Source organism: Equus asinus, chromosome 20, assembly GCF_041296235.1.
Source record: "Equus asinus isolate D_3611 breed Donkey chromosome 20, EquAss-T2T_v2, whole genome shotgun sequence".
Classification (NCBI taxonomy): Eukaryota; Metazoa; Chordata; class Mammalia; order Perissodactyla; family Equidae; genus Equus; species Equus asinus.
In genome coordinates this window covers 42,217,411-42,229,570 of record NC_091809.1, presented here as the reverse complement: position 1 = coordinate 42,229,570, position 12,160 = coordinate 42,217,411, and the positions used below count along the sequence as shown (strand labels likewise).

Below are 12,160 nucleotides of genomic sequence, written 5' to 3'. Positions count from 1 at the left end.
GAGAGGGATATGACTTCAGGTAGAATAAGAACAAAGTGTAGCCAAAAGAATAGCATCTGTATGCTCTAGAGCCCTTTCTATGATGTGACTCCCAAAAGACTGTCCACAAAGAGGGGTATTCCTAGGCACACCTCACACTTGCCATGCCGTCTCTCAAGTGGTACAAAGGTCCTTCGTGACCTGGCCCCGGCCTGCTGCTTTAGCTTCATCCTTTGTCACTCCCTGCTTGCATCCTCTGCTCCAGCCATACTCTGGGAACTCACAGCTCCCAGAACCCAGTGTTTCCCCTGGGTCTCTGTTAATGCTGGTGGACCACTCTTCCCTCTCTTGTTTGCTTGGGAAAACCTTACCCTCCTTTTGAGATGCAGCTCAAAGGCCTCTGCCCTTATGAAGACTCCCTGAATATCCTTCTTCCCACAACCTCCCTCACACTTCAACATCTGCCACGGAACCCACGACACCATATTGCACTGCTTCATTTATGTGTCTGTGTGTCTTTACATGACCCTGAGCTCCATTAGGGCATGGGCTGACTCATCTCTGATTCCCACAGCCTGGCATACAGGAAGCACTATCTGATTCTTTGATGAAGGGATATAATTTTTAACTACTTTTTCTTTGGGCCAGAATTTTATTATTTTCAAAATGAAAAGACTAATTGGAACTTGTGTTGTTGACTTAAGTATTAGTATTTGACACCAAAAGACTTGATTTGAGCCCCATTATTATTGGAGCCATTTATTACCTTTGGCCAATCAGAGAATCCTGCTGAGCCCGTTTTTCTCCGCTATAGTGAGGTTACAAATGTTTGCCTTCTACCACAGACCCCGGATTATTGGGGTGACCAAAAGAGATACTGTAGGCGAAAGCTTTGTATAGTCATACAGCCCTGTATAAATATGTTATATTTATTATTGAATGTTTGATTTGGATTTAGTCTCCTGCTGGATAAGATTAATATCCAAGTGATATATTGCTCTCCTTTTCTATAGTTTTGAATTTACTGAAGTTTTTGGTTGTCTATAAAATTAAGCTTTACCTTTAAATTATGAAAATATTTTTCTAATTATATTTTGTTAGAGACATAGAATTCTTTTTTATAGAATTCTTCTAGTTTGCTGGTGTTTTTTTGTCCCACAGCTCCTATTACACTTGTAGAATTATTCTACAGAGTAAGTACTCTGTATGTTCATTGATTCTCAGATTTTTTATTTTCCCTGCGCAACCACAACAGGAGCACTTACTTATGACAGCATAATTTAAATTGATCTTTATGGTTTTTTCAATACAAGACATTTCTTCGGGCATCTTTCTTGTGAGCACTAGCCGGCACTTAGTTGCTTAACTACCAATTTGTGTGATCTATAGAGTGACACTTCATCAATTTGACATTATTGAGGAGGGATCCACAGAAAGAAAACTCTCCCCACAACTAAAGCATGCCCTTTCAAAAACCAGAACTTTAACATAATTAATCATTTCGGAGGATAGCCTTCAAAGATGTGCCCAGTGTACCTGAGAATTCTGTGTGCTCTTACATAGGCCATGTTGCAGTGTTCTGTAGTAAAGGCGGGAGCTATGGCGATGGGAATGCCTCTTTCCTTCTTTATTAAATGCCCCAGACTGCTGTGAGTCTGCGGTCAATTTTGCTGCTGTCAGTGTATCTGCTTTTCAGGAGCTTCTGGCCAAGTGGGAAGCAGATGTGGAAACAGGCAGCACTAAGTGATAACTGCTCTACTGGAGGCATGCAGGGTCCCAAAGGCACACAGAAGAAAAAGTGCCTGACTCTGTCAGAGGGCTTCCCAGAAGAGGCAGTCATTGAACCGATTCTTTCAAAAGAAGTAAAGCTAACAGGTGGAGGTGGGCAGTAAAGGTATCTCAGGCGAAGGGCGCATGTGCGGTGGTCTGAAGGCGTGAAAGGACCCCGGTTAATAGAAGCCCGCCGCTCCGAGGGGAGCCTCTGTGGGACTAGTCAGGAACTGGTTGTTGATCAGTTAATCAAATAAATTGGTTAATGCAGATATGAAAAATAACTATACCTTAAATCTTGGATTTTCACTTAAAGTATATAATGTACATGAATTCACCAATCTTTCCAGAGAGGCCAAGGCCTTTTCTGTTGGTGCATATTCTGTTGATTGGAGCCGTGCACTGTCTTTCTCACATCATTTGAGAGCATCTCTGATTCCCACTTTTGATTTCTTAAAAGCGAAAACTTAAAAAGCCTTTAGAAACAATCTAAGAACATAATCTTTCTAGATTCTTATGTATGTTGCCCCTAATCTTTTGCAGTTTTTCCTCTCACTTGTTATTTTGCCATCTGCTTTTATTGGGTCATTCTAAATTATTTAACTTAGTTTTCATGAAAATAACAACTCTGTTCACGCTTAGGTTTTTCCAGATTACCTAGTCATCAAATAAATTTCATAATTTTAACAAGCACGATAGGAATAAACAGGTTTGGGAACAAATGTACAAGACTCTTGGCAAACAGCTGGTGGGACTGGAAGTGTGGAGGCGGACTGTCGGGCAGCCGAGCAGCCGTGCGCAGTCAGCTGTGGGCGTCAGTTAGCACATCTTAAAGAAGGACTGGAGAGTGTTGCCTAATGCAGGAAGTTAGTTAAGGAGGCGGATGCTGCTGTGTTGTATACGACTAGATGGTGAGGATGCGTATTTAGGTGAGAGAAATTGGCAGGCGCCTTTCACGTAGGCCCTTGTGTGTCATTTTAAAGCAGGGCCCCTCACAATGTGGTCCCTGGACCGGCAGCCTCAGCATCACCTAGGAACTCCTTGGACATGTCCCTTCTTGGGCCCCATCCCAGGCCTCCTGACTCAGATGCAAGGGGTGAGGCCTTTACATCTGTGTTTTCACAAACCCTCCAAGTGATTCTGACACGTGCTCAAGTTTTAGTTCCACTGTACTACCGAGTTGGGCCTTTCCTCTACGTGATACGGAATCACTGATTTTAGTAATGAAGCAATTTGAATACTGTGACCATCCAGAGGTCACACTTACCTACTCTTAACTGTGTTATAGAGGGTTCAGGTTGCTTGCTAATTGACCTCCATCTAGGTTACACAAGACACTCACAAAAATCTCTGTTGCATTTTTGAAAGTGGTTAAGTGCTTCCTTCATTTGCATATATTCACCCTTTGGTGAAGAAGATTGGCTCTGAGCTAACATCCACTGCTGACTTTCCTCTTTTTTTTTGCTTGAGGAAGATCAGTCCTGAGCTAAGATCTGTGCCAGTCCTCCTCTATTTTGTATGTGGGATGCTGCCACAGCATGGCCTATGAATAGAGTAGGTCTGTGCCTGGGATCTGAACCTGTGAACCCAGGCTGCCAAAGCAGAGCATGCAGAACTTTAACCACTTTGCTCCGGGTGCTGGCCCCTTTTGCATATATTTATTAAGAGCCTTGTATGTGTTAGGCATTGTCATAGGTATCTGGAATACATCACTGAACAAAACAGACAAAAATCCCAGGCCTTGTGGGGCTACCTTTCTATTAGGAGGAGATGGATGATGGACAAAATAGGTAAATCAGTGTATTAGTAGGCAATGTAAGTGCTAAGGGGAGAAATGAAGCAGAGCAGAGGGGTGGGGTGTGCTGTGGTGGAGGGAAATGACAATTTTAAATAGGTCATGAAGGAGTTGAGCGAGTTCACCATGCAAATATTTGAGGAAAGAGCATTCCTGGAAGAGGGAACAGCAAATGCAAAGGGCCAAAGAGTCAGTGGGCCGGGGGCCTAGCGACCAGGGAAAGGCATGGAGGATGAGGTCCTAGTTTCTACCTTATTTTGTTGACAGTTGGCTACCTGGCTTTAATATAAGCCACTAATCTAGCCAGATAAGCAAGTAGATCATATGTATTCTGCTGTAAATGGAGAGCTCAGTGAGCAGTGCACATGGATCTTTTCACTCAGTAATATTTATTGAGCACCTAAGTGCCAGGCACATTCAGAGCCACCTCATACATTCAGAGCCACCGCATAGCTGTGTGAGCAGTGTCCCTAGAGCTGTGCAGTGTGGCAGCCCTGCACAGTGGCCCTCTTTTCCTGTCTTCCTGGGACTTACAGTCTAGAGGGGAAACAGACATAATTACCAGGGTCATGCTTGTTACAAAAGGGAAAGTACTTGTTACAAGGTGCTGAGGCCACGTGCCCAGGTACATCAATTGTAACCTCCTCTGGGGTGTCAGGGAAGGCTTCCCAGAGGAAGTCCTGGTTCAGCCAAGGCTGGAACAGTAAATGGGATTGGTCAGAATAAGTGGGGTGAAGAGGCGTTGCCAGGCAAAGAATGGCCAATGCACAGACAGAAATAATCGTGTGTGTGGCGCCCTAGCAGAACTGAAAAATGAAGAGTAAGAGTCAAGAAGCCAAGGCTGAAGAAGTAGAGGACATAGGGCCTTATATGCCTTTAAAGATTAAAGGCAATGAGAAAGCCTTGGAAGGTTTTTAAGTAGATGACTGACATAATTAGTCTTGGGGTTTTAAAACCTTGAATATCTTATTTGGAAAATTAATGTAAAAAATACTATATCCAAAGGTCAGTGTCATTGAATTCTTACTGAGCACATCCATGTTCTGAAGTGTTCTGTGGGAATGGAGAAAGTGGCCAACAGCAGAGCCAATCTATTTCATGTGTTTTGTCTGTAGCTGAATAACTAATACAGATCCCCCAGATAATTTAAACAGCTGAGCTAACTGTCCCTGTCGGAGCCTGACGACATAGGCTCTGTGTACTGTCGTGCCCCAGCCGCTTTTGAGGGCCATGGATACACACAGGCGGCCGCAGAGCTGATGTTAGTGGGCACAAACCGACACAGAGCGAAACGTTCTAGACACAGGACAGAGAATTAACACTGCAGATCGCTCATTAGCCAAGTCAACACACAGAAATGCTCACTGAATCCAGTGACTATGCTCCTAAGAGGGGGATTAAATAACGGCTATGTCAGAATGACGATAGGCAAATACTACGTTAAAAAAGCAGACTCTTTGGCCTATTTTAATTTGGATACATGCTAAGTGTTAATACGATTAAGGAACCTAATAAATAAATGTGAGACTCCCCACAAGATCTAAATATAAGGTCAGTAATAAAAAATATATATATATATATAAAGGGAAAAAGGACCCAAACCCCCAGCCATTGCAGAAGTTAATGGCAATATGCTATTTAAACATGTTGCAGTGTGCATCTATGCAAATACACTAATTCACATACAGCCCTTGCTAAAGCATCAACTTTTTTGTGTGCTGCTGATTCTCTAAGAACCTGACGAGTTTCTTTGAGAGAGAAGTAGCTGCCCAATCTAGCTCAGCTGTACTCAGTCTGAGTTGCTCTCCTACCTACAAACCCTCACTTCAAAGCAAGGAACATAATGTACAATCTTTTAATGGCTCTAGACCCAGGCACTCAGGCTCTCTGCTCTGCGCCTTACCTCAGTGTAAACACCTAATCAAGATTGCCTGCGCTTCAACAATAGCAGCCAAATGCAATTCGAGAACCACAAGCCTTTGAAGTCCTCCCAGCAAAGGCCGGTTTTCTAGTCTGGGATAATGACAAGCCATGATTGCTGTCTTTGTTGTATCTTTTCAGTAGAGAAGCAATTATAGGCCCCAATTTAACAGAATAGACATTACACAGCTTATGATGCTCAAAATGCAATTTCATTTGATCATTTTCTCGATTTGATTGGTATTAATAGAATGGTTCACAAAAAAAAAAAAATAGCTGGCAGAGGTTGTGTCCCATTCCACTTTCAAAGAGATAATGTAGAAGTATGCTTTACTTGCCCCGAGACTCCCCCTGGGGTGACTCAGACTGGTTCCACTAAAACAGCCTGTGGACGGAAATATTGTACATCCTGCATTCTCTACGGAAGGAAGCGTAAGACAATGTAGTTTTAATTTGTAAACTTTTTACCAAAGCTATGTAAGACATCCCATCATTGTCAATCAAACAATTAATATCGCCGGTGAAAACTGAATTAACCGTCCCCTTTACAAAAGCCAGGGAAGCAGGCCTCCTAGTGGCAGATCTAGGAATAAGCCCAACTTCTCTTTCTCCCAGGCTTCAGGTAAGTTCGCCAAGACATTGCCTGTTTGAAGGTTGAAAAAGGATTATTTCCTTGCCTGCTCAGGCAGCCTCTTTAGATTGTGTTTAGTCTCTTGGCCTTCATTTCTTTTCCAGGACAGAGTTGACTTTGCTTTCAAATCAGTTGTGTTTCTTTTTAACATCATGGCCATAAAGGATTGAAACCTTTGCAATAACAATGACAAAGCTGTAAGATCTAATACTTTTATAGTCATCTGGTGTTCCTTGAACAGGTACCGTGAAAGGGACTGAGAATCATGAGAAATGCTTCCCGCCCTTGAGCAGCGGCATTTATAGTTCTAAACTTTCCATTTCAACACCAGTTAAACTGTTTGAGGGTGAAGTTTTCACTTGCAGAGTCGGTAGTCATTCAAAACCTGTTGATTACTTCCATTTGTAATCAGAAAAGTTCCATGATCAAATAGTACATTTTGCTCCTTCTATTAGCAGTAAAAATTCAAGCATGAAAAAGCTTTAGTTTCATTTTTTCTCATTTTGAGATCCACCTTTAAGTATCTAAACTTCCACACCATCTATTTGCCTAATCTATATGTATATGAGTACAGTAATTGTGATAGGTAGGCGTTCAATTAGAGATAAGGGTAGACCCCAAAATAAAGGAAATGTCCTCTTTGTGCCGGAGAAGCCACATTGAGTGGTAAGGAATGAGGTTATCTTCATTGTCAAATGCTTACTTATTAATATTATCAGATACTTTTGCTTCTTTCTCTATGGAATATTGGTCTGCATAAACAGGAAGTAACAGCAAGCAGCAGTGGGAGAATTTGAAGACAAACATGGCAGATTCTAAACTCCACGTTCTTTCCAGTCTTACAGCTTGCTGCTTCTCACACTACAGCGCCCGCTGGGGGAAATTTAATAAAACAAGTGTAAAGTCCTGAATCTAAATTTAAAACTCAGTTGGGTCCATTTAGAAAGGGGGAGACCAGCATTTACAGGTGATAAAGCAGAGTGGCCAGAGGAGCCCAACCGAGAACCTGTCCCAGGAGGAATGGCGAGGAAAGCTCACCGCAGGGCCTGTAAATAAGAGCGGGCTTCGGAAAGACATCTTAGTCAGCTTCTAGCAGGTTAGGGCTGTTGTCTGAAAGAGAGGTTGACTTATTCTGTTATTTCGGAGGACAGAGGGATAGAAATTAGAGGAAAACACATTTCTGCTCTCATAAGGAAGGAGCTTTCTAGCAGTAAGTGGCTCAATGGTAGAACAATATGTTCATTGTCCATGAAGCAGAGATTGAGATCTAATGTTTTCCTCCACGGCATGGTTGAAAAGACCAGGTCTCCCACAGAAAGGGAATACTCACAAGCCACCTTATTCTTCCCCTCCTCCTCAAACCATAGAAAGTCTTTCAACCTGTACTAATACTGACGAACAGGGAGCCCCTGCCAGGAGGAGGGGGATGTGTTAGGCAGCGAGCGGATGACCTTCTGCCAGGGCTGGTATAGAAGTAGCAGAGGTTGCACTGGATTGGCTGCAGAATCTTTCCGACATTAAGATTGTATAACTTTAAGTTGGCTTTCTGAAATGCTACCTGATGGCTAGAATTCCACACAGCATGGAGACAATCTAATTTCTTGATTTAAAGCAGGTAGCTGGTGGAGGCAATGAAGGGCCTCCATAATTTGGGAACCTAAATCGCATGAATAATTTGAGGACCTAAATCCCATTTAGCTGCCTTCCTCAGTGGTTCCCAAACCTGGCCGCTGATGAGCCTCACTTGAGGAGGTTTTAAAGCACGAGCTTCTGGTTTAATTGGTCTGGGATGGCACCAGGGCATTGATATTTTCGAAAAGTTTCCTAGGTTATTCTAATATCTAACTATGGTTGAGACTCTACATCATTCAAATTCACTGGGTCCAAAACTACAAATTCTGCAAGTCAAAGATAGTATTTCTAATAAGTGAGTTAGTCAAAATTGTTACATATGCAGGCTCTGCAGTTAGACTGCTTGGCTCTCCACTTACCAGCTGTTGATTCTAGGCAAGTGACTTAACCTCTCTGTCCCTCAGTTTTCTCAGTTGCAAAAAGGGGTTAATAATACTATGCACCTGATAAGGTTGTTGTGAGGATTAATAGGTATATTATTTGCTAAGTGCTTAGGACTGCTACTGGCATACCATGAGCATTCACTGTATATTAGATATTGTTATTTCTGTTATTGTTGTTACTATCATTTTGGAGTATAGTGTTATTTCATCATACTCATTATTTCATTTGACATACTCAAACATTAGTTGTAGCATCCAGCTCAGAAAACTGTTCTAAAATTGGGTCCCCTGAGTATGTATTGAGCATTTTAAGTAATTAATAGTTTGACCTCAAAGCACCAATTCTCACATCACGCCTGCAATAGGAAACATTATTTATTCCCCTTTTTCTTGGGAACAATCCAGGTCCCCGAGGACTGAGAGGAATCCTTGAAGTGAACTGAAAATAAAACGCAGCCCTGCAGGACCTCTTTCTCAAGTACACAGACTTGAGCCCCATGGCTGTAAGACTAACAGGAATCCAGTTAACATGCTATCTATGTTTTATCCTCTCAGATCTCCTACCCTGTCAGAGTAACTGACAAGACATCTATTCAGAATGCCAAAGAGATTGAAAATGCAGCCATCGATCCTGAAGACAAATGGCATCAAAGAGCCCAACAGCTAAAGGTTACCTGCTAGAGTGAATTTTAAATGGGTTTCAAGGGTTACTGCTGAATATAAGTAATGTTTACAACTGACTTCTTATCACTTATGGGTTTGTTCTTATGCCTGAAAATAGTTACCCACCTTCCTATGGCTAAGACTGGCTTCTGCCCAGATAGGCCACTGCTTGCTCAGCCAGCCCTACCCGTTTTTCCTAGAGGAAAATCATCATATCGCTCATTAAACATTCAGAGTTGAAACTCCTCCCAGAAGGAAGGCATGGAGAAAATGCAGGATAAAAATCACAGTTCCAAAACACTGTCCAATTCTCTTCCACTCCCAAGTCTGTTTCCCTTTGGAGTTGGTGGTTACATAGTGTCCCCAGGTGATGGGGAACACGATTCCTAAAAATGGGCGGAAGCCCCAGAGCCTCACTGAACCCTCCTCTGCAGATGGAACCCAATAATGTAGCTTGATGGCATTCTGTTTGGCCATGGGTTCACTACTCTGAAGTCATAACGTAATTTTAGAGAAGATTTTTGTGAAACTGTCCCCACTGACTGTTTTTCTAGAAGAAAGAGGAAAAGCACTAGCAGCTGAGTGTATGGAGTTATGTGGAGCAGTCACTCTTGGACCAGGTTTTATCCTGTTTAACAAGGGATGAACCCTTGGAAATCACCTAGACTGTAGAGCCTGTTGACGTCACCAGTTAAAACTATAGACAGTGGTAAATGTAAGAATAAAAATTAGAGAAGTTAGAAGAGAGGAACAGCTCAAATCTTCTTTTTTCGTCCGCAGTGGCCTCCAGGCTACTCTTAGAGTCGCAAAAAAAGAAATAAAAATGGTTGTTCACCCAGAGCTTCCTGAAAGCTGATGCCAAGGGGGCCACACCCAGAAGCGGCGAGGATGGGCACTGAAGTGTCTCATGGCAGTGGGATGTAGAGGGCAGGATCTATTCCAGACCTGATGGAGAGCCCAGGGCTCGTCCTGGCCAACAGGATCAAGAGGACAAAGGGAGCACTTTGGGGCTTGTCATCATTATGGGTAATGGACTGAGTTAGTCGACATGAATTTCTGGGCCTTCACCTGCCATTTACTTCATGCATGACTCTGGGCAAATCTCAACTTCCCCCGAGCCTTAAGTTTCTTCTTTATTAAATGAAGGTTTGGCCAAATGAACTACAAGGTCCATCCCAGCTGCAAAATGCTATATGATTCTATGATCTTTATCTCTAGTTCCTTAATTATTATAGAAAACACATTTGAAGTATGTAAGAGTCTTGCAAACTATAGCTTCATAATTATCACTTCAGAAAATTGTAGGATTCTCAGCCAATGATAAAATCATCAAGGTCTGATTAGTCATGACATGGCCATAGACAGAGGCAGTAAAAAACTTCATATGGAAAAAATCAGAGGAAAGTGAAAAGAATGCTGTTTATCCTCTGTGTGTACCAGAACTCATTTGTTTACAACCCAATCCTGAATGAAGACAGAGAGGAGCCAAACATCTAAAGATTCTTAGATGTAAATGACAGTAACAGAGTGGCCTCTTTCTTTATTCAGAAAGGATTTGGTAACTGCCCGCTGCATCCTGCACACACACTGGCTAGCACTCGGCATGCAAACCCTTCAGGCTGCCTTTCTTTCTCCTCTTCAACTACCCAAATCCTATGCCTTCTTTCTGGTTCCCCTCCTGCATGAAGATTTCCCAGTCTCTTCCCCCTGTCATCTGCCCCGTCTCTCAGCTCCTGCTGTGCCTGCGGTCTGGACCACTCCCTCAGGGTTGATTGTATTTGCCCATGTCTCATTAGCTGCTGCCTGTGTTTCTCTTGTACCAACTACACTGTAAACTTCTTGAAGGTCCCCATTGTATTTTCCTCTATATCTCCTAGCATGATGCTTTGCCGAAAGCTGATGCTCAATCGATATTTACTGGTTGATTAAAGAAACATTATTTAAAGGTCATTTAGTGAATCTCCAAGTGAAAATGGGCCTCATTTGAATTTTTTTCTTGGAGGATGACTTTCAAAGAAGCTACATATCCCTCAGTAAACCTACGCTAACAATGAATAACTCTCACTAATAAGAAACATCTTTTTATAAAATTAAAATTCACACCACAGATATTTACTGAGTATCTACCATATTCCAGGCCCTGGGGTTAGGTGCCTGACCCAAATGACACGGTTAAAAAAAGAAAAACTCTTGAAAAAAAATAAATAAAACTCGATGAAAGATATTTTAAAAAAGAAAAAAAAAGTCCCTACTGTCGAGGAGCTCAAAACTTTAGTGGCAAGACACTTATATGTAATCATTATAATGCAATATTATGAAAGCAGGAACAAAATGCAGTGGAACTAAAAGACCACCTAATTCTGCCCTAAAAAGACAGGAAAAGTCTCCTAAAAAGAGACAGCATTTGAGTGGCCCCTACAAGGATGAATCAAGACCTGCCAAGCAGATAAGTGGGGTGAAGGTATGAAAGTGTGGGAGAAGGTGTTATGTCCTGAATATTGCATGTAGTTCCGTAACTAAAGGAGAAAGGATGAGGACAGGGAGGCAGGTGACACGGGGCTGGACAGGTTAGCTGGGAGCCATGAAGGCTTTTTATGTCAATCAAAAGATTTTAGATTTTATCCTGTGGACGGCAGGAAGCCATTATAAATTTTGAGAAGGTTAATGGCATAATCAGGCTTGCGTGTTAGAAAATTCCTTCTGGCCATGATCTGAAGAATAAATTGGAGGGGAATGAGATGCAGAGACAGTGAAACCAGTAAGGTGACTTTTGCTGTGGTTTCTGCAAGAGATGATGAGGGAACAAGAAAGGTGGCAGTGCTCACTCTGTGTTCGTCAGACACCACATGCCGTTAGCTCACTTTTCAGTCTGGTGGATGTATCTTACTCCACCCACTGGATTAAACTTTTTGTAGGTCGGCACCTGATCCCCCTCAGCTTCTGCCTATGGTCAGGAAGTGGAAGTAACAAATTTAGCAATTGCTTAAATACAAGGCAAATGGGGAAGAGAGAAAGAGAATGGTTTCTGAAAGTGTTGCCAATACCACTGAGGAAAAAAGGAGGGCTTTGGTGTGGGGCTGTAAGACGGGAGTACAAGGACATCGTGGGCCTGCGGTTGAGTCTCGAGGTACCTGTGGGGAGGAAGGTATGTGATCTGGGCATAGAACTCAGGAGAGACATCTGAGTTAGCCATGTACGTTTGCATCGTAAGAATTCACAGGTGGATTGAAGCTGTAGGAATTGCTGAGATGCCCCAGGAACTGTAGGCAGTGGGAGAAGAGAGAAGGGTCAACGACAGGGCCCTATAGAGAGAGGTAGAATTGTAAGGGTGGACAGAGGTAGAGGTAGAGAGCAGAAGGTAAGAGATTAGGAAAGAATTGCCAGGGG

The 12,160-nt window shown here is 42.6% G+C and overlaps 1 protein-coding gene across 6 annotated transcripts in view; it reads left to right on the top strand.

Moving 5' to 3' along the window:
- The window catches only part of JHY (junctional cadherin complex regulator), a 71,037-nt gene that overhangs the window by 23,127 nt on the left and 35,750 nt on the right, over positions 1 to 12,160 (top strand). For 3 of the 6 annotated variants that reach the window (XR_011495645.1, XR_006516392.2, XM_014843659.3), the window contains exon 4: positions 8,666 to 8,779. The exons of the other annotated variants lie outside the window; for them this stretch is intronic. Coding sequence is in view for 1 of the 3 variants with exons in the window: in XM_014843659.3 (XP_014699145.3) it covers positions 8,666 to 8,779 (114 nt within the window). In the remaining 2 variants the exon portion in view is untranslated. The remainder of the gene's footprint in view (positions 1 to 8,665; positions 8,780 to 12,160) is intronic. 6 annotated transcript variants of the gene reach the window in all.